At 43.5% G+C, this 19,410-nt stretch overlaps 1 protein-coding gene across 3 annotated transcripts in view; it reads right to left on the reverse strand.

Moving 5' to 3' along the window:
• Window positions 1-19,410, reverse strand: part of MICAL2 (microtubule associated monooxygenase, calponin and LIM domain containing 2) — a 441,027-nt gene that overhangs the window by 218,488 nt on the left and 203,129 nt on the right. Inside the window, exons 35-36 of one of the 3 annotated variants that reach the window (XM_059067905.2) lie at window positions 7,626-7,728; window positions 2,973-3,046 (exon numbers count right to left, since the gene is read on the reverse strand). The exons of the other annotated variants lie outside the window; for them this stretch is intronic. Of the exons in view, the coding sequence (XP_058923888.1) occupies window positions 2,973-3,046; window positions 7,626-7,728 (177 nt within the window). The remainder of the gene's footprint in view (window positions 1-2,972; window positions 3,047-7,625; window positions 7,729-19,410) is intronic. 3 annotated transcript variants of the gene reach the window in all.

Here is a 19,410-nt window from a genome sequence, read left to right on the forward strand (position 1 = left end):
GCGCCCTGTGTATAAACGTGGGACAGGTAGAACTTCATGGTTGAGCAGAGAAGAGGGGTCTGGGTGTGGCTCCCCAGATCTTGATCTGCTGTGTGTGGCACACATTGGTAGAGCCTAGAAATGTCCACTTGCCCCAGAGATGCAAAGGTAGCTGGCCACTGGGCCTGCCATGGGGCTCCCCATGATGAGGGATGGAGTGGCCTCACAGTGGAGACTGTCTGGCCAGGCTGAGCGGAGGATGTGCTGAGGTGAGGCTGAGCGAGGCCAGGAGTGAGGCTCCAGGCACGCTGAGAGAATGGCCAGGCTATGGGTCAGGCCAGCCACACACCTCGGCTGCAAATGCCAGCAGAGACAGTGGCAGCCTGATGACAAGAGACAGCTATGTGGGAGTCAATGAGTCAGAGAAACCCACACAGATTTCCAGTGCTGTGAAGTCACACAAACCTGCCTCTCGCCATTGCCTGGAGGTCACTTTAAGAATCAAGCAGGGACTTCCCTGGTGGTGCAGTGGTTGCGAATCCGCCTGCCAATGCAGGGGACACAGGTTCGAGCCCTGGTCTGGGAAGATCCCACATGCTGCGGAGCAACTGGGCCCGTGAGCCACAATTACTGAGCCTGCGCGTCTGGAGCCTGTGCTCCGCAACAAGAGAGGCCATGATAGTGAGAGGTCTGTGCACCGTGATGAAGAGTGGCCCCCGCTTGCCACAACTAGAGAAAGTCCTCACACAGAAACAAAGACCCAACACAGCCATAAATAAATAAATAATTTTTTAAAAAAGAATCAAGCAGATGCACATATATACAATGGAATATTATTCAGCCATAAAAAGAAACGAAACTGAGTTATCTGTAGTGAGGTGGATGGACCTGGAGTCTGTCATACAGAGTGAAGTAAGTCAGAAAGAGAAAACCAAATATTGTATGCTAACACATATATATGGAATCTAAGAAAAAAAAATGTCATGAAGAGCCTAGGTGTAGAACGGGAATAAAACACAGACCTACTAGAGCATGGCCTTGAGGATATGGGGAGAGGGAAAGGTAAGCTGTGATGAAGTGAGAGAGTGGCATGGACATATATACACTACCAAACATAGGGTGGACTGCTAGTGGGAAGCAGCCACATGGCACAGGGAGATCAGCTAGGTGGTTTGTGACCACCTAGAGGGGTGGGATGGCGGGGTGCGAGGGAGGGAGACGCAAGAGGGAAGAGATATGGGAACATATGTATATGTATAACTGATTCACTTTGTTGTAAAGCAGAAACTAACACATCATTGTAAAGCAATTATACTCCAATAAAGATGTTAAAAAAAAAAAAAGAATCAAGCAGATGGAAGGGGTGGCAATCTGAAAGACTGAACATTTTCATCCCCCAAAGACTGAGCATTTCCTAGAGGGACTGCATCAGCCTAAATTATTGCATCAGACTAAGTTTACCAGAGAGGGATAAAAAAAGTTCCCTTTCCTCCCTCCCTCCCTCCCTTCTTTCCTTCCTTCCTTCCTCCCTTCCTACCTTCCTTTTCTTCTTGATAACTAGTGGTATGAAGGTTTCATGCAAGATGACAAGGCAAAATGAAAAAGCTATATTTTTTTGTACACCCCAGAAGAGTGAGAAGATGTATGACCATCATTCCTTGGTAAGAATTAAAAAAAAAAAAAAAAGATTCAAAAGTGGCTAATAGAGTCTTTGGTGGTATGTATTTTACCACCCTGATATGGAGCAAATTAAAATTTTTATGAGATGTATAAGTGAGATGTTAGTTATATAGTATGATCTGTTAATTTAGGTACACTTCAGTATTCATGCCCCTTATCTGATTATCAACACAGAAAAATTAAAATTCCTCTCTCAGTTTTGGTTTGTCAATGATGGAACCATCTGAGCCCGTTCTGACGAATAAAAGTTGATGTATGCCACTTTTATCCATTCTGTACAGAGCAGTTCTCTAAGGATTTTGTTAGAAATAGTTTTCTACTGCTGTAAAGAAACACTCTACAAACACTACTATGTGAGAAAGAACAGGAGACCCCGAGTCTGTGATGATCTGTTCCCAAGTCTTAGACCCATCATTTACATTGAGCATGCTTTTTAAGTTCTCAGAGACTCGGTTTTCTAATCTGTAAAATGGGGATAAAATACCTAAATAAGAATGATCACGATGATAATGTCTCATATTTACTAAGGGCTTGCTCTGAAGCAGGTAACCCATAGGTAGGTGCAATGTTCGGTCCATGAGGTATACAGAAATGATTTAACTTGCTCTTTCAGACTTAGGTCTAAATGTAGGAAAGCCATGCACGGATCTGGCCCCACAAACATACAGGCACAGAACAGAGTGAATATGCCTCACAGGGTGGAGCCTATGAATGCATAAATCAGTATATGGTGTCGATTAAGTTTATTTCAACTCTCCCTCCTTCATGGTGGAAATAATTTTCTCATGTGTGATGCCCTGGCCCATCCCGTGGTGGGAAGGATGCTTCCTTTACATTCCCCAGTGCCTGGCAGAACCAGGCCTGCCTTTCTCTGTGCTCCCAAAGTATGTAAGTCATGACCCTTATCTCACTGTGTCATAACTACTGGTCTGGGTGTCAGTCTCCCAAGTGAGGCCACAGGGCAGGGCTGCTCTTCTCCATCTGCCAGGCCCACTCTAGATTCTCAACAAATATTTGCTAAATGAATGGATGGATAAGTGAATGAATGTGTGACTAAATGACTTTGTTCCTATTAGCACATGGGATGGAGCTAAATGCTGCTCTCACGGTCCCAGTGAATGAAGCTACGAAGGACTTGCTGTGCTCTGGTGGGGACAGAGGAAGGCTGGCTTTGTGCCCCCTCTGAGTTCCAGGCTGGTGACACAAGGCAGGAAGAGCGCTCTCCACTCTGCAATGTGCAGCATGTTCTGGTCAAGTGTCTTCATGGGGGAAAACGTCTTTAACAAAGGCCCCAAACATATCACCATACTCACCCTCCTTGAGCATTTTTTCTCTTAATTTCTGCTCCAGTCTGCTTTGATGATCTTCCAATTCTAGTTCTCGGGCCCTGGGGATGAGAGAATGCTCAAACTTTGTACATACTGGAGATCTGTGTAGAAATATTGCCGAACAAACCCATTGACCATAGCGACTGCACTCTTTTTTCCTTATTAAAACTGGGGTCTTGGAATATCTCTAAATTGAAAGTTTTGCTGCTGCTACTGCTGCTGAGATATGCTGAACTCAAAAGATGATGGGGAGCAGCTAAAGGCTGTAATGTGCTCTCAGCAAGCTTTTGGAAGGCCACCCAGGACTGGATCGTGAAGAAACGACTAGAACAGTAGAAGCAGTGACGATCTGAAACTCTTCTCTCTTTTAGGGGCAATGTGACTTCAAGTATCACCTCTAACAACTCCCAGACCTCTGACTGTGGTAAACAAGAAAACAAGGAGGAGAGAGGAGTGAGACATTTTGTCCGGGTAGAGGCAGAATACTCAGACAACTATCCATCTGGTTGTAAGTGATGTGGGAAGAAGAATCAGTGATGTTTTGGAGGCGTCAAGCTGGAGGGCTGGGGACTCAGTGTGTCCTCCGACAGAACAGCAAAGTCAAGGAGTGAAGTCAGCTTTCAGTGAAGCTCACACAGAACTTCATGACCTTTCCATGCCTGGGGATAGCCCAGGTATGTCAGAGTATGTGTGTAAGCTTCCCGCACACTGGGCCACGTGGTAATGTGGAGGTTCCGCAAACCTTTGGGAGTGCAGGCATGGCGTTCTCGGGAGAAACGAGGACCACAAATGGAAGAGGCAGGGGTCAGAGGTGATAGGTGAAGTCACATAATCTCTAAAAGGGAGGCTATAGAGCAGCGGTCCCCAACCTTTTTGGCACCAGGGACCAGTTTTGTGGAAGACAAGTTTTCCATGGACAGGAGTGGGGGCCGGGGGAGCAGGGGAAGGTTCAGGCGGTAATGCGAGCGATGTGGAGTGACGGGGAGAGGAGGATGAAGCTTCGCTCGCTCGCTCGCCTGACGCTCACCTCCTGCCTGCGGTGCAGCCCGGTTCCTAACAGGCCACGGACCGGTACCGGTCCACAGCCCAGGGTGTTGGGGACCCCTGCTATAGAGGAAAAAAGGGTTTGAAGACAGGACCTTGGGAACACCTACATTTAGAAGCCAAACAAAAGAGGTAGAGCCAGGGAAGAAGCAAGTAAAAGGTTGGAAGGGTAAACAAGAAATGCAGCATCACAGAAGCCAAGAGAGGAAAGTTTCAGGAGAGAAGAGAGAGCTCAAGGGTGTCCAATGCTACAGAGACACTGAAGAGGCTGAGGGCTGAGTCTAGGTACCTGGGTTTGACGTGGAGGGGGGCCTTCCCTTCCAGCCCCACCTGCAGGCTGCATGCATATCTGCTATAGCTTTGGGTCACTTTACTATACCCTGTTGTAGCTGTCGTGATTTTTACTACTTCTATTACGTGGGCCAAGGTCCACGCTTTGTGCTATACTCTCCCTCTCGTTATTGACACTCAACTTCCCTTGGCCCACTCTGGTAGCCAGTGGAAACGCACCACTCAGATCTTCCTTGAAGAGAGAACTCTGGAAAGAGTGTAGTGTCTACTGAGCTGACTGCTGTAGCAGAATCCGCTTCACTGTTGGGCTGAGGCCACACTGTCCCTGAGCAGCTCCAGCCAGTGAGCGAGCACAGTGGCGGTGCTGGAGCTGGGCCATTTCTGCCCCACTTCGGACTCCTCGGATGGGCAGCCTTTGCTCTGGGGCTCCCCTCGCCTGGCTCAGATTGTCTCAGGGCTGCACTGCGGTCTGAGGCTCCTCCTGCCAATTCTCATTCCCTCCCCTCTCCTTTTACAGGTATCAGGACGACATGGGGTCTGAAGACTTCCCTCTCACTCCCACTCCCTTTCTCCTTTCTCCCAACACATCTCTTGTACTTCTAATTCTGTCTTGGCACCTGCTTTCCCAAAGGACCCAAAATGACACACCAGTGTAAGACGTTTTTCCCGGTTCAGCCAGGTCTTTCTCCAAACTAAAACCTATCCTTTACCAGAGCTCCCGCCTGCCTTTGTCTAGCTCACACGGCCGAGTTCTCCTCCTTGGCCTCTGTTGGAGGAGAAAGTGCCCTCTGACAGTGTACCAAGGAGGGAAGCCAGAGTCACTGAGCAGTCACCACCCACCTGACCTTTGCCGGTAGGGCCTGTGCACTGACTGCTCCGCCTACAAACCTCCATGGAGCGCTTGCTATGTTTTCTCATTCCTCTCATGCTAAGTGCTTGCGTGTCTGTCTCCCCTGAAACCATGAGGTCCTCGAAGATAGGGACTATGGCCTGATTCATCTCTACTTCCTCAGTACCCAGCACATTTCCTAGCACATGGAATGTGCTTGATACTTTTTTGTTAATGAATTTTATAATTCAGACCTGGACCAAAGGCAGACGATAGGGTTGTATTAAAAAGGGCTTTGGGCTTCCCTGGTGGCACAGTGGTTGAGAGTCCACCTGCCAATGCAGGGGACACTGGTTCGTGCCCCGGTCCGGGAAGATCCCACATGCCGCGGAGCGGCTGGGTACATGCCGCGGAGCGGCTGGGCCCGTGAGCCATGGCCGCTGAGCCTGAGCGTCTGGAGCCTGTGCTCCGCAACGGGAGAGGCCACAACAGTGAGAGGCCCGCGTACCGCCAAAAAAAAAAAAAAAAAAAAAAAAAAAGGCTTTGTAGTCAGGCGGAGATGGACAAATTACTTAGCTGCTTTGAGTCTCAGCATGTACATCAATTTAAAAAAAATAGTAATAATAAAAGTAATTGCTACAGATGAGCCCTTCTTCCTCATTCCTGGCATTTCCTTCATGTCAGTGGAGCTCAAGGAGTATAATTCCTGGCTTCTTCTCTCCACTTTCACGCTTATATACTCACTCTCACCCCAGGGGAGGTAACTTTGGGAAAAACAGACTAGGGGAACTCAGCTCACACCCTTTCTCCCTGGGGATCAGCCTGCCTGCAGCAAACATGTGTTCTCTGTTACTCTGAGCCTTGCTATGGGTCTAGGGCAAGACTTCTCAATCTTGACACTATTGGCATTTTGGGCTGGGTAATTCTTTGTTGGTGAGGGAAGCGGGGTGCCCTGTGCACTGTAGAATGTTCAGTAGCACCCTTGGCCTCTCCGCACTAGATATCACTAGCACCTCCCAGTTGCGATAGACAAAAATGTCTTCAGACATTGCCAAATATCCCTGGAAGGAGGAATTGAGATGGAAATTGCCCCTACTGGTCTAGGGTAAAAGCCTTACCCCTAAGAAGCAAGTGATTCCCTACCTTTTGTGACTAGGTAGATGAGTGTGTCTAATTCTGGGATTGGGTAGTATAGTAAGTTGCATGGTGAACTCCCAAAAGATACGTCCACATCCTAACCCCTGGAACCTTTGAATGTGACCTTATTTGGAAAAGGGTCTTTGTGGATGTAATTAAGTTAAGAACCTTGAAAAAGAATATTCTGGATTATGCAAGTGGGCTCTAAACCCAGTGACAAGTGTCCTTACAAGAGACAGAAGAGAAGACATGGACACACAGAGAAGGCTGCATGAAGACAGAGGGAGAGATTGGAGTGATGCAGTCACAAGCCAAGGGATGCCTGGAGGCACCTGAAGCTGGAAGAGGCAAGGAAGAATTCTCCCCCAGAGGCCGCGAAGGGAGCATGGCCTTCCTAACACCTCGATTTCAGACTGTGTTCCAGAACTGAGAGAGAATACATTTCTCTTATTGTAAGCCACCCCGTTTGTGATAATATATTACTCCAGCCCTAGGAAATGAATATAGTTAGCAAGCCCACTTGGGCTCTCATATTTAGCCGAGCTAGCCATAATCAGTAATCAACACTTTATTTTGATATTCTGGGTCAACTATTGACCAACTGTCTTATTTCTCACCAGGCTCAGAACCCAGGCAGAGAAAAGGAAAAGAATTTTATTAGACCCCTTCAAAGACTCCCAAAATTAACTCTCAGGGGGGTTGGGGTGAAAATGAAATAAGACAGCATAAGTGAAAGCACCCAGTACAACTTGTGGTGCTTAGTCAGTTTATATTAAATGTTACTTCCTTCCCCTCCAGAATGGTGACAGGTAGGATGGCCTTCAACATTTTCAGAGTACGGTAAGATCCATCTCTACTTTCTAATCTCCCAGCCAGACTGCAATGTCTCATTCAGAGGACAGCCAGACCGATCTCCATCTTCAATCCATTAGGGCCACAGGGAAGTGGCCAGGCGATTTCAGCAAGCCCTCCCCACGATTCACACACAGAAGCCAGATACATGCTTCCCCATTGCAGGTGTGTGACTGCAAGTGGGTCCCCCCTGATGTGGGGCACAGGGATGGATTGAAAGTGCCTTATCCAAATGTCCTCCAGCTCCAGACCCATTACCCGAAATCATTTTAGCCATAGGACTCCACAGCAGAGAACAGACAATTGAAGATTCTCTGCACTAATGCCAGCATGATATGCAAGACATCAAATGTCAATTTGTCTCAATCACAATTCTGTATGCACAAGAAGAAAAAATCCTGAGACTTCAACCTAGGAGCGTGGGCCACCCCACTCCCGCCCCCTTTGCTTTTAGGCCTCACTGTTATCTGTGTTGCCTTACTTACATGATCAGTAACTCCGACTCATATCGCATTAATTTATTCTTCTCCAGAACCAGCTTAAACCATTCCTGCAAAAGCTGTGCTTCATCCTGTGTGCCTGAATCTGCTTAAGAAATCAACGGCAAATGGGTTAGATTGGCATTTCTCTTCCCATGATCAAACTGCTTTGGAGCTACTTTAGGGGGCCATGTTTGTAGCAAAAAGGGCTCTGCAGGCGCAGCCCCCTGATGGCCTGTTGATGCCTCGAGATCATGGGCATGACAAATAAAACCCACCTGTGCATGCTCTGGGGGAGGTCCTCCTGGACATTTAGGGCATGAATACTTCAGCTCCATGGGCCATATACCCTTGACAATGGCCTGCCACTAATGATCCCTCTCCTGCCTATCTGTATGTCCTCCATAAAACTTCTATACAGGGCTTCCCTGGTGGTGCAGTGGTCGAGAATCTGCCTGCCAGTGCAGGGGACACGGGTTTGATCCCTGGTCCAGGAAGATCCCACACGCCACGGAGCAGCTAAGCCCGCGAGCCACAACTACTGAGCCTGTGCTCTAGAGCCACGAGCCACAACTACTGGGCCCACGAGCCACAGCTACTGAAGGCCATGCACCTAGAGCCCGTGCTCCACAACAAGAGAAGCCACCTCAATGAGAAGCGTGCGAACTGCAACAAAGAACAGCCCCCGCTCACTGAAACTAGAGAAAGCCCACATGCAGCAACGAAGACTCAACGCAGCCAGAAACAATAAATAAATAAAATAAAATAAATAAATTTATTTAAAGAGAAAAAAAACTTCTATACATTTGTGCATCACATCCTCCATCAAAGAAAACCCTAGTAACCCTGATGGTTACTATCTCCTTCTCTTCTTCTGAATCAAATGCCTACTGAGTGTCCAGGTGGGGTGTGGCTCCCTTTATGGGGCAGGGAAGCTCACACTTCATTTAGTCACAGAGGAGCAGTAATTGGCATTTTGATTTTTTGCACAAAGCCAAATGATGGGGGAGAAAAAGGTATTAGCTTTGAATCTCATAGGGAAAAAGTTATATCCGTTCACTCTTATAACTTAGATTATGACCTTTCTTCCTTTATTAAACAGAAGAATAACCATGAGAAAATTGACCCTGCTTTTAGATATTCAGTGTTAGATGTTAAATGTTTAGATAATAAAATGCTAAAATCTGGGCATGTTTGAGAAGCAGCAACACGGGGTGGCTTTCTAGTATTTCACCCTGAAATGGGAACACAGGCTGTGTTGCAAAGCTCATGGCCATTCTCGAAGGATTTATCCTGAAGGGTCCCGTAGGTGGAGAGGAAAACAGGGCAGACAGAAGATGTGACCCTGGGCAAGTAGTTTAACCTCTCAGAACCTCTGCTTCATTATGGGGTAAAATGAACAAGAAGACACACAAGTAATAGAATAATAATGATGAGCTGCTGTTTATAACTCAGGGTTACGTGCCAGTCGATGGGCTAAGTACCTGATATTCAACACCTCATTGAATCCTCACAACAAACTTACCAGTAGGTTCTCTTATTATCACCACTTGATGGCTGAAGAAACAGAGGTTTAAAAGATTAGAATAACTTGCCCAAGCTCACATTTAGTAAGTAGCAGAGCTAGGGCTTGAGTTCAAGGAAGCCTTATCCTAAGCCCATACTCTTCACTGCTTGTATTCCCCTCCCCCGTCCTCATCCCTCCCTGCCTCCCTTAGGCCTGTAAGGTAAATAACGCCCCTAGCACAATGCCTTGCACACAGCAAAGTCATCCATAAAAATGAGTACCCGTTCTCCCTGTCTCCTTGAACACCCTTTTATTGATATGGAAACTGGGGTCCAGAGCAATTGATATGAAATGTCACAAATTATAGATTTAGTTAATGTGCAAACTGATGCTACAATGCAGAACTTCTGATGAATTCATTCATCCATTCATCCATCCATTCAATAACACCTATTTATGGAATAGGTGTCAGGTATTGCCTTAGGTACTGGGGATACAGTGATAGATAATGCCACATATCACAAGAATTTTGGAGATAGTAAGGCATAGTGCCTGCTGAAAAGGGTATTGTTAGATAATCTTTTGGATCAGATGGACCAAAAAGCTAAAATAAAGTAGAATATTAGAAAGCTGTCACCACAACAAAGCAGCAAAAAAGGACTGGGAATACAGAGAAGGGAGGCTTTTCCTGGTCAGGGTGTGAGGGTGGGCTTCCCGGGAGGAGGTGATGTCTGAACTGGGACGTTGAAGAATGGATAACACTTTGAGAGGAAATAATGAGGGTGGGAGAGGATATTACAAGAAGAGGGAACAATATGAGCAAAGACTACGGGGATAGGATAGAAGATGGTAGAGACAGAGATCAGGAAGGGCTAAGGGGACATGCAGGGGAGGACGATGAGACCTTGGATGGTATGAAAATCTACATATAATAGAGGCCTCTTAGCCACGCTAAGGCTCTTGTACTTAATGCTGTAGATACAAAGGGACACTGAAGGTGGTTGAGTAGGAGAATGATACCTGGAGTTTCACGCAGGAAGGATTAACAGGGGGAGAGAAATAAATAAGATGTTACAGAGCACCAAGCTGAGCTTCCTGTGCTTTATAGCTTGTTCCCACTAGCTATCTATTTTATGAATGGTAGTGTATATATGTCCATCCTAATCTCCCAATTCGTCCCACCCTCCCTTTCCCCCTCTGTGCCCATATGTCCATTCTCTACTATCTACGCCTCTATTCCTGCCCTGCAAATAGGTTCATCTGTACCATTTTTCTAAATTCCACATATATGTGTTAATATACGTATTTGTTTTTCTCTTTCTGGCTTACTTCACTCTGTATGACAGACTCTAGGTCCATCCACATCTCTACAAATGACCCAGTTTCATTCCTTTTTATGGCTGAGTAATATTCCATTGTATATATGTGCCACATCTTCTTCATCCATTCATCTGTTGTTGGACATTTAGGTTGCTTCCGTGTCCTGGCTATTGTAAATAGTGCTGCAATGAACACTGGGGTACATGTATCCTTTTGAATGATGGTTTTCTCAGGGTATATGCCCAGTAGTGGGACTGCTGGGTCATATGGTAGCTCTATTTTTAGTTTTTTAAGGAACCTCCATACTGTTCTCCATGGTGGCTGTATCCATTTACATTCCCACCAACAGTGCGAAAAGGTTCCCTTCTCTCCACACCCTCTCCAGCATTTATTGTGTGTAGATTTTTTGATGATGGCTATTCTGACTGGTGTGAGGTGATACCTCATTGTAGTTCTGATTTGCATTTCTCTAATAATTAGCTATGTTGAGCAGCTTTTCATGTGCCTCTTGGCCATCTGTATGTCTTCTTTGGTGAAATGTCTATTTAGGTCTTCCACCCATTTTTAAATTGGGTTGTTTGTTTTTTTAATATTGAACTCCATGAGCCATTTGTATATTTTGGAGATTAGTCCTTTGTCTGTTGCTTCATTTGTAAATATTTTCTCCCATTCTGAAGGTTGTCTTTTCATCTTGTTTATGGTTTCCTTTGCTGTGCAAAGTTTTAAAGTTTCATTAGGTCCCATTTGTTCATTTTTGGTTTTATTTTCATTTTTCTGGGAGGTGGGTCAAAAAAGATCTTGCTGCGGTTTATGTCAAAGAGTGTTTTTCCTGTGTTTTCCTCTAAGAGTTTTATAGTGTCCGGTCTTACATTTAGGTCTTTAATCCATTTTGAGTCTATTTTTGTGTACGGTGTTAGGGAGTGTTCTAATTTCATTCTTTTACATGTAGCCATCCAGTTTTCCCAGCACCACTTATTGAAGAGGCTGTCTTTTCTCCATTGTAAGTTCTTGCCTCCTTATAGATAGCTAGCAGGAATAAGCTATAAAGCACAGGAAGCTCAGCTCGGTGCTCTGTGGTGATCTAGAGGGATGCGATGGGGGTGGGGTGGGAGGGAGGTCCAAGAGGGAGGGGATAGATGTATACATATAGCTGATTCACTTCACTGTACAGCAGAAACTAACACAACATTGTAAAGCAATTACACTCCAATACAAAAAAGAAATAAATAAGATGTTATTCTTTCTTAGGTTTCTTGAAGGAATAAATGGATGGATGAATGGACTAACTTATAAACCTGTTGAGTACCAACATCTTCTGAGCATTGTTTGTGGTGCTGAGGGACAGGGATGACTAAGTGCTGGTTCCGGCTGTTCAGGAGCCTGGGAGCTTGCAGTCCAGTAGGAAAACCAACACTGCACAGGCAAATAGGATACAATGTGCCCCCTGCCATGCAACACAGGAGGGAAGCAATTCATCCTGTGTGGAGGAAGTGGGGAAACCTCAGAGAGGAGACGGTAGGTGAGCTCAGCTTAAGTGGATGAGTGAGAGGCAGGAAGAGGTGAAGAACAAGGCATTCCAGGGCATAGTTGCTGAATGAAAGAATGAAGTGCATAGACTGGAGATCGTATATAACATAGAAATTAAGAGTGTATACGTTAAACTCAGGCTTGGGATCAAAATTCCATTCTTTGATCTGTCACTGTGTGGGCTTAAGCTCTTAATAGCCTCCCTGAGCCTCAGTCTCCTCATTTGTTATAAAGATGCAGTGGGATCGTGCAAAGACCTTAGCCCAGCCCTTCCACTTAGTATAAGCTCAATAAATGGTAATGGTCATTATTCAAATCATATACATGATGGGAGAACACTTAGGGGTCATCTCGCCCAGCCATGGAGGCACATAGGAATTCCCTCTACCTCCCTCCCACCCCATATTCTACTATAATTCTCCAAGGATGGTAGAATTCCCTGCTGTCCAAGAAGCCCACTGCAGGGCTGTGTACTCTTAAGTATTGAAAACTTCTTTCTTTTGATCTTTGATGGGTTGGCTGCAAGCCAATGAGTCCAGTTGTGCCGTCTCGAGGAAAATAGAGAACAGTAACTCTATATTTTCATGAAAGACATTCAGATATTTGAAGGCAGGTCTCATGATACCCTGAAGTGTTCTTATTTAGTCAGTACCTCCAGGTCATTTATCATTTTGTCATAAAAGAGCTACCCACCTCTGTTTGCCCTCTAATTTCCCAGGATACATCTTAAGGAGAGTCCGGAATCAAACAACCCAGAGAGGACAGACACCCTTGCACCTCCACGCTGTGCCCTGGGATTGCAGAAATCTTTTTAGCAGCAGTGTCTTCACCTGGCTCTTCCTAACTTTCAGTTGAATCTGGTCTTTCCACACCAGGGGTGGTGAAGTCTGATGACTTTATGTTCTACTTGTGCAACTGATCTTTTTCTAGACCTAATTCAAGACTTTATTTGTGTCTTGTTAATTATCATCTTGTTTGTTTTGTTCCATTAAGGGGAAATCTTTGGGATATTTTCTCCATCTGACACATTTCTCCTAGATTTGGGATTTCTGTGGAATCGATAAAAAAGGGCATCCTGTACCTTTATGCTATACTGAAAAACAAAACATCAGATAGGACTAGACCAAGAACAGAGCCATCTAGCCCATTAGAGACCTTTGGGTGAGACTGTTCTATAAACTTTAAATGCATGGCACCCAACTGGTACCATCCAGTCCACATTTCTGTATCTTGTCCACTAGGCTCTTATAAGAAACTTTAATAACAAAATAATTTCCTGAAACCAAGCTTCACAAAGCCTGCTTTGTCCATTGGCATGACAAACCTCACAACACCACCCAGAAAAGGAAATGATATTTGTTTTCCAAAGCTTCTAAGTGAACACCAGTGATTCCTTAGTAATCTCTAAATTTCTTTCTCAATATTCACAATTTCTTTAACAATCCTTTCTAGAATTTTGACAAGGATCAGAACTCATGTTTCTTTCTCATGTGAAAAGTAGAAAATGTACTCATCTCTAGTTTTTTGGTCCAGGAATTCTTCCTGAGTCTTCAAAGACTGAGGTATATCTGCAACTTATTTCAACACCAGGGGGTTAACTCAGTCAATCAACAAATTCTGATTTAGTAAGGCCACATCAAAGACACTGCTCTCTGTATGTACGTATCATCTTTCACCGGCGCTTAGAAACCTGAATTCATTGCTCTCCCATTTTTCTCACCTATCCAGATTCAATTTCCTCATCTAGATATTTGCTTAACATTTCTAGATTGAGGACCATTTTCCTTGATTAAGAAAACAAAAGCGGAGAGTAGAAAACCCTGCCTCTCCCCAATCATGTAACATTATACCATCTGCTTCAGTGCTGGGTCTATCCTTGCCTTGTTTTTAATCCAAAAGAAACAGCACTGTTTTGCTGTCTTTAGAGTATTTTTTGTTGTTGCTTTTCAGATTCAGCCTCTTTGCTACATTATACCTACAGGTTCAAGCCAGACTTTTATCCTGCGTTCCATGTCCCTTCTTCAGTCTTTCTTGTGTGTCCTTCTAAAATCTGGTCCCACAGAGAGTTCCCTGTGCAGCCTCATTGATTTGTATTGATGCTGTACTCAACAAACACAGGTTGAACTGAACCAATCAATTTAATTTACTTTTTTGAGTGGAATAATTTTCAACTTTATAGCCTACAGTTTATTTTTTAGACTCTTCCTTTCCTCAGTAGTCAAAATCACTTTGGGGGATCTTTGAACATGGAATCAAGGGCAGATTTCTAGGGAATCTGCTTTCCCAAAGCATTGGGTGCAGGCAGATTGTGCCTATCCCAGGTTTGCCTTGCTCTCAACCTCAGCAATGTACTGAGATTTCCATCACCTCACTGCTACCCACCAGAGAGCTTCCTTGCAGTTCCTAATGAAGTCTCAAGCAGCATTGCCCCTCATCGTAGATGCAGTAGAGTGTAGTGGCAGAGGGCATGGGCTTTGAGATCGATCAGATCTTCTCTCCCACTTACAAATGTGTGACCTTGATCAAGTAACCTCACATCTCTCTGCCTCAGTCTCCTCTCTTGAAAAATGGGGGTGATCATAGTCCCTGCCTCCTAAATCGGTTATGAAGATTAAATGAGATGATGCATGCAAAATGCTGAGCGTGGTGCCTGGTACATCGTAAACACTCAATATAACTGTACCATTGTCATTACCACGCTGTTGTTTCTTCCAGTGTCTAGTTCTATAGTTCCATGTGGAGTATTTGCTATATATCTTTAAACCTCAACTAGAGTGTAATCCCTGACTTGATTACATATGGCTAAACTTTATCTGGTAACTTCACTTGAGATTAATAAAAGCTCTTAAATAATTATATATATTTTTTGTCTCCATGTAAACGGAAGGGTCATATGGCTGGCTGGATCGTCAGCACTTGCTTGGGAAGAAGACTAGAGACTCTGTGCCTATACAGACTGTGTGCTCAACCGTGTCTCCAGCTGGTCCCAGGGCTGCTGGTGAACTGCAAGCCCTTCCAGGGCAGGGATGTGACTGCTACATCTGGGAACCAGGATGCAGCTAGAACGGCACGGCCAGAAAGCGAGCAGCCTCTGGCTGTGAACAGAATAGCCCAGTTGCCTAACCCTCACTGCCACCCCTGCTTGTGACCACAGTCGACTGGTTCTTCCTTTGCTCCTGTGCCCTCACATCATGCTCTTTCCTAGACGAAATGCAAGGAATCCACTTGCTTAAGTGAAATAAAGTAGTCAAAACTCAACACAAAACAACTTGTTACTAACGGAGTCATGTAAATCAACCCACTTGTCCCTAAGTGAGCTCTCAAAAAAGCAAAGCAAACTTTGTCACTCCCTACTGAAATCCTATAGCCCCCCCATAATCAAGTTCAAATCACCTAGCCTGACAGCACTTAGTCCCTGCTTACGTTAGAGGGAATGGCACTTAATGGTCCATAACTTTTTTCTCAACGGAGAATAACAGACTAAATGAACAATCCGTTCTTTAAAGTCGTGGCTTTTTAACCATTTCCTTTTGTTGGTAACGCTGAATGCTTCTCTGATTGTGTATTGGTGTGTGGTTTTTTCCATGTTGGGTCTTGTGTTGCTGTCTGGTTCACAACGATCTAATTCTTTAGACACGATTTCCTGCCCCCTTAGAATCTATGAGAAGTCCTCATTTGGTTTTTGCTGCAATTCTCTCAATGCCCTCAACAGCCTCAGTGATGTTCTGGAGCATGAACCGGCAGTAGAGTGATTACAGCCAGAATCCTCAGTAGCAGTGTACAAGCATCTCCCTTAGGTTGGCTGGGTTTCAGCCCCTGCTTCTTGTTCTCTGGCCTCTGGTCGGCTCTTAGATCCTGTGCTCATCCATGAGCCTATTTCATTTAAATCTCTAGCCAGCCCTTCTGTACCCAGTGCTCTGGGTAGGCTGACTTCCCACAGGCTCCTTACACATGATGGTGATAATCTAAACAGCTGCACTGGGGGTCTGGCCTGATTCAGTCTTGGCAAAGCCGGGATGCTGGAAGGTAACTCATGACCCCATTCTGGGAGCCAGAGGCTGCAGCTGAAAAACAAAAATTCTAGTCCTTCCTTTGTTAAACAGCTTTTGTTTTGTTTTGCTTTTAGCTGCATATCTAGTCATCATAAAGTTTTTCTTGCTTTTGAATTTTATTGAAATGATATCATACTATATGTGGTCTCTGCAACTTGCTCATTTTAAATTCTTTCTATATGTTTCTAAAATGCCTGTATGCTGCTCATTCATTTTCACTGCTGTACCTGTAACATTCAGTTGTATGTGCCACAGTTAACTGTTCTACAATTTATCCATTTTCCTATTAATGGATATCTAGGTTGTTCTTAGCGGTTTGCTACCATGAATGATGCTGCTATGAACATTCTTGTTTATGTCTTCTGATCCACGTGGGCAAGAGTTTCTCTGGAATATATAATTAGGAATGAAATTCTTGAGTAGTAGGTATGCGAATGTTCAGCTTCACAGCATAAAGCCAAATTGTTTTCCAAAGGGTTGTGGCTGTTTACACTCCCACTAACATTGAATAAGAGCTCCCTTTGTTCCTCACCCTTGCCAAATACTTAGTATTAGATTTTATAAGTTTTGGTAATTTAATAGTTTAAAATAGTTTCTCAATGGAGTCTTAATTTGCATTTTCCTAATTATTAATGAGTATTCTTCTGTGAAATGTATATTTATGCCATTTGTCTATTTTTTTTTTTTTTTTTTTTTGCAGTACGCGGGCCTCTCACTGCCGTGGCCTCTGCCATTGTGGAGCACAGGCTCCGGGCGCGCAGGCTCAGCGGCCATGGCTCACGGGTCCAGCCACTCCGCAGCATGTGGGATCCTCCCGGACAGGGGCACGAATCCGTGTCCCCTGCATCGGCAGGTGGACTCTCAACAACTGCACCACCAGGGAAGCCCCATTTGTCTATTTTTATATGGAGTTATTTGCCTGTCTCTTATTGATCTTTAACAGTTCTTTACATATTCTGGAATACTGAAAGTTTGTTATATTTGTTACAAATATATTTTCCAAATTAGTGGCTTTTCTTTTTTGGTTATATTTGTTGCGAATGTATTTTCCAAAGTAGTGGCTTATCTTTTCCTTTCCTTTATGGTGTCTATAGACTACCAAATTGAGGTCAAAAAGATTCTTAACTTTTCAGGTGTCATTTTCATATTAAAGTCTTTAATTTTTATGACATTGATTACATTTGTTGCAAATATAGTTTCCAAATTACATGGTTAAAGATAAGGTTCATAAAAAAAAAAAAAAGAAAGATAAGGTTCAATTTCATTTTTGTCCTATATGGAAAACCAGTTGTCCCAGAATCACTTACTTCCTGTGAACTGCAGTGATACTGCCGGCTTATATCAAGTTTTCATATATGTAAGATTATGTTTGGGTTTTTGTTTGTTTGTTTGTTTTTTAACGTTTTGGCTACGCCAGGCAGCATGCTGGATCTTAGTTCCCTGACCAGGGATCGAACCCGTGCCCCCTGCAGTGGAAGTGTGGAGTCCCAACCACTGGACCACAAGGGGAGTCTCATGTTTGGGTGTTTTGGTGGCTTTCAGTAAAGTATTGAAGTGGGCTCCATAAAGGTTGTGCACATTTTTTTTGTTAGATTTATTCCTAGGCACCTCATGTTTTTATGCTAATTAAGCAATATCTTATTTGTTATCTCATTTTTTAGAAATCAATGCTGAGATATGGAAATGCAATTGATTTTTCTACTTTGATATTATTTCCAATTACATGATATAGGCTCTTATTATTTTAAAAAATTATCTGTACATTCCTTTGGGTTTCCATGTGGTTAATTCTATCATCTGGAAATGACAAAAGTTTGTTTCTTCCTTTCCAAACCTTGTGCCATTTTATCCTTGTCTTACTGTACTGGGTAGGGTCTCCTGTGCAATATTGAATAGAAGAGGTGATGGCAGGCATCCTCTTTTGTCACAGATTTTAAAAGAAATGCTTCTAATATTTTACCATTAAACAATGGTGTTTGCTACTGGGTTTTGGAAGATATGCTTCAAATTAAGAAAGTTCTGACCCAGCAATTTTACTTCTGGGTATTTATCCTAAGAACACAAAGACACCAATTTGAAAAGATATATGTAGCCTTATGTTCATTGCCACATTATTTACAATAGACAAGATATGGAAACAACCTAAGTGTCCACTAACAGATGAATGCATAAAGAAAATGTGGTATATATACACAATGGAATATTACTTGGCCAAAAAAAAGAATGAAATCCTGCTGTTTGTAACAACATGGATAGACCTTGAAGGTATTATACTAAGTGAAATAAGTCACACAGAGAAGGATAAATACCATATGATTTCACTCATATGTGGAATTTTAGAAAAAAACAAATGAACAAACAAAATAAAACAAAAACAAGGTTATAGATACAGAGATCAGAGTAGCGTTTCCTGAGAGGAAGGGGTTAGGGGGTGGGTGAAATGGGTGAAGGGGATCAACTGTATGGTGATGGGTGGTAACTAGACTTGTGGTGGTAACAACTCTATAGTGTATACAGATGTCAAATTATAATGCTGTACACCAAAACTTATATAATAAAAAAAATTAAGCTTCAAGAAGGCAAAATAAAAAGTTCTTTTTTTGCTAAGAGTTTTTATCCTAAATGAGTGTTGAATTTTGTCAAATGATATTTTATTCTTCTATTGAAAAGCCCATATGGTTTTCCCTTTTAGTTTGTTAATATGATGATTGTTAAGTCACCCTTAGATTGCCAAATTTTAAAATTAATTGGATTAAATGTTCATTATATTCTTTTATCTTTTTGAATCTTTGTTATATCTGTGGTTGTATCTGCCCTTTTCATTCCTAATTTATTTCTTCTCTCTTACTTTAAAAAACCAATTTAAGGGCTTCCCTGGTGGCACAGTGGCTGAGAGTCCGCCCGCCGATGCAGGGGACACGGGTTCGTGCACCGGTCCGGGAAGATCCCACATGCCATGGAGCAGCTAGGCCTGTGAGCCATGGCCGCTGAGCCTGTGTGTCCAGAGCCTGTGCTCCACACAACGGGAGAGGCCACAACAGTGAGAGGACCGCATACTGCAAAAAAACAAAAAACAAAAACAAAAACAATTTAAGAGGATTGTCTTTAGTCTTTTATTAACTTTTCCAGTGAACCAACATTTGGCTTGCTTGATCCTCTCTGTTTTATCTTTATTCTCTATATTTATTATCTTCTTTCTTTAGGTTTATTTTGTTTTTTATTTTCTAAATGAAGTTGGACACTAAGCTCATTAATTTTAAGCTTTTCTTCTTTTCTAATAACAGTATTTAAGGTGATACCTCTAAGGACCATTTTCACTGCATCTCATGAGTTTTCATATGGTTTTCCTTTTCATATTTAGTACATTTTAAATTTCCAAGTATTT

Source organism: Kogia breviceps, chromosome 7 (genome assembly GCF_026419965.1).
Source record: "Kogia breviceps isolate mKogBre1 chromosome 7, mKogBre1 haplotype 1, whole genome shotgun sequence".
Classification (NCBI taxonomy): Eukaryota; Metazoa; Chordata; class Mammalia; order Artiodactyla; family Physeteridae; genus Kogia; species Kogia breviceps.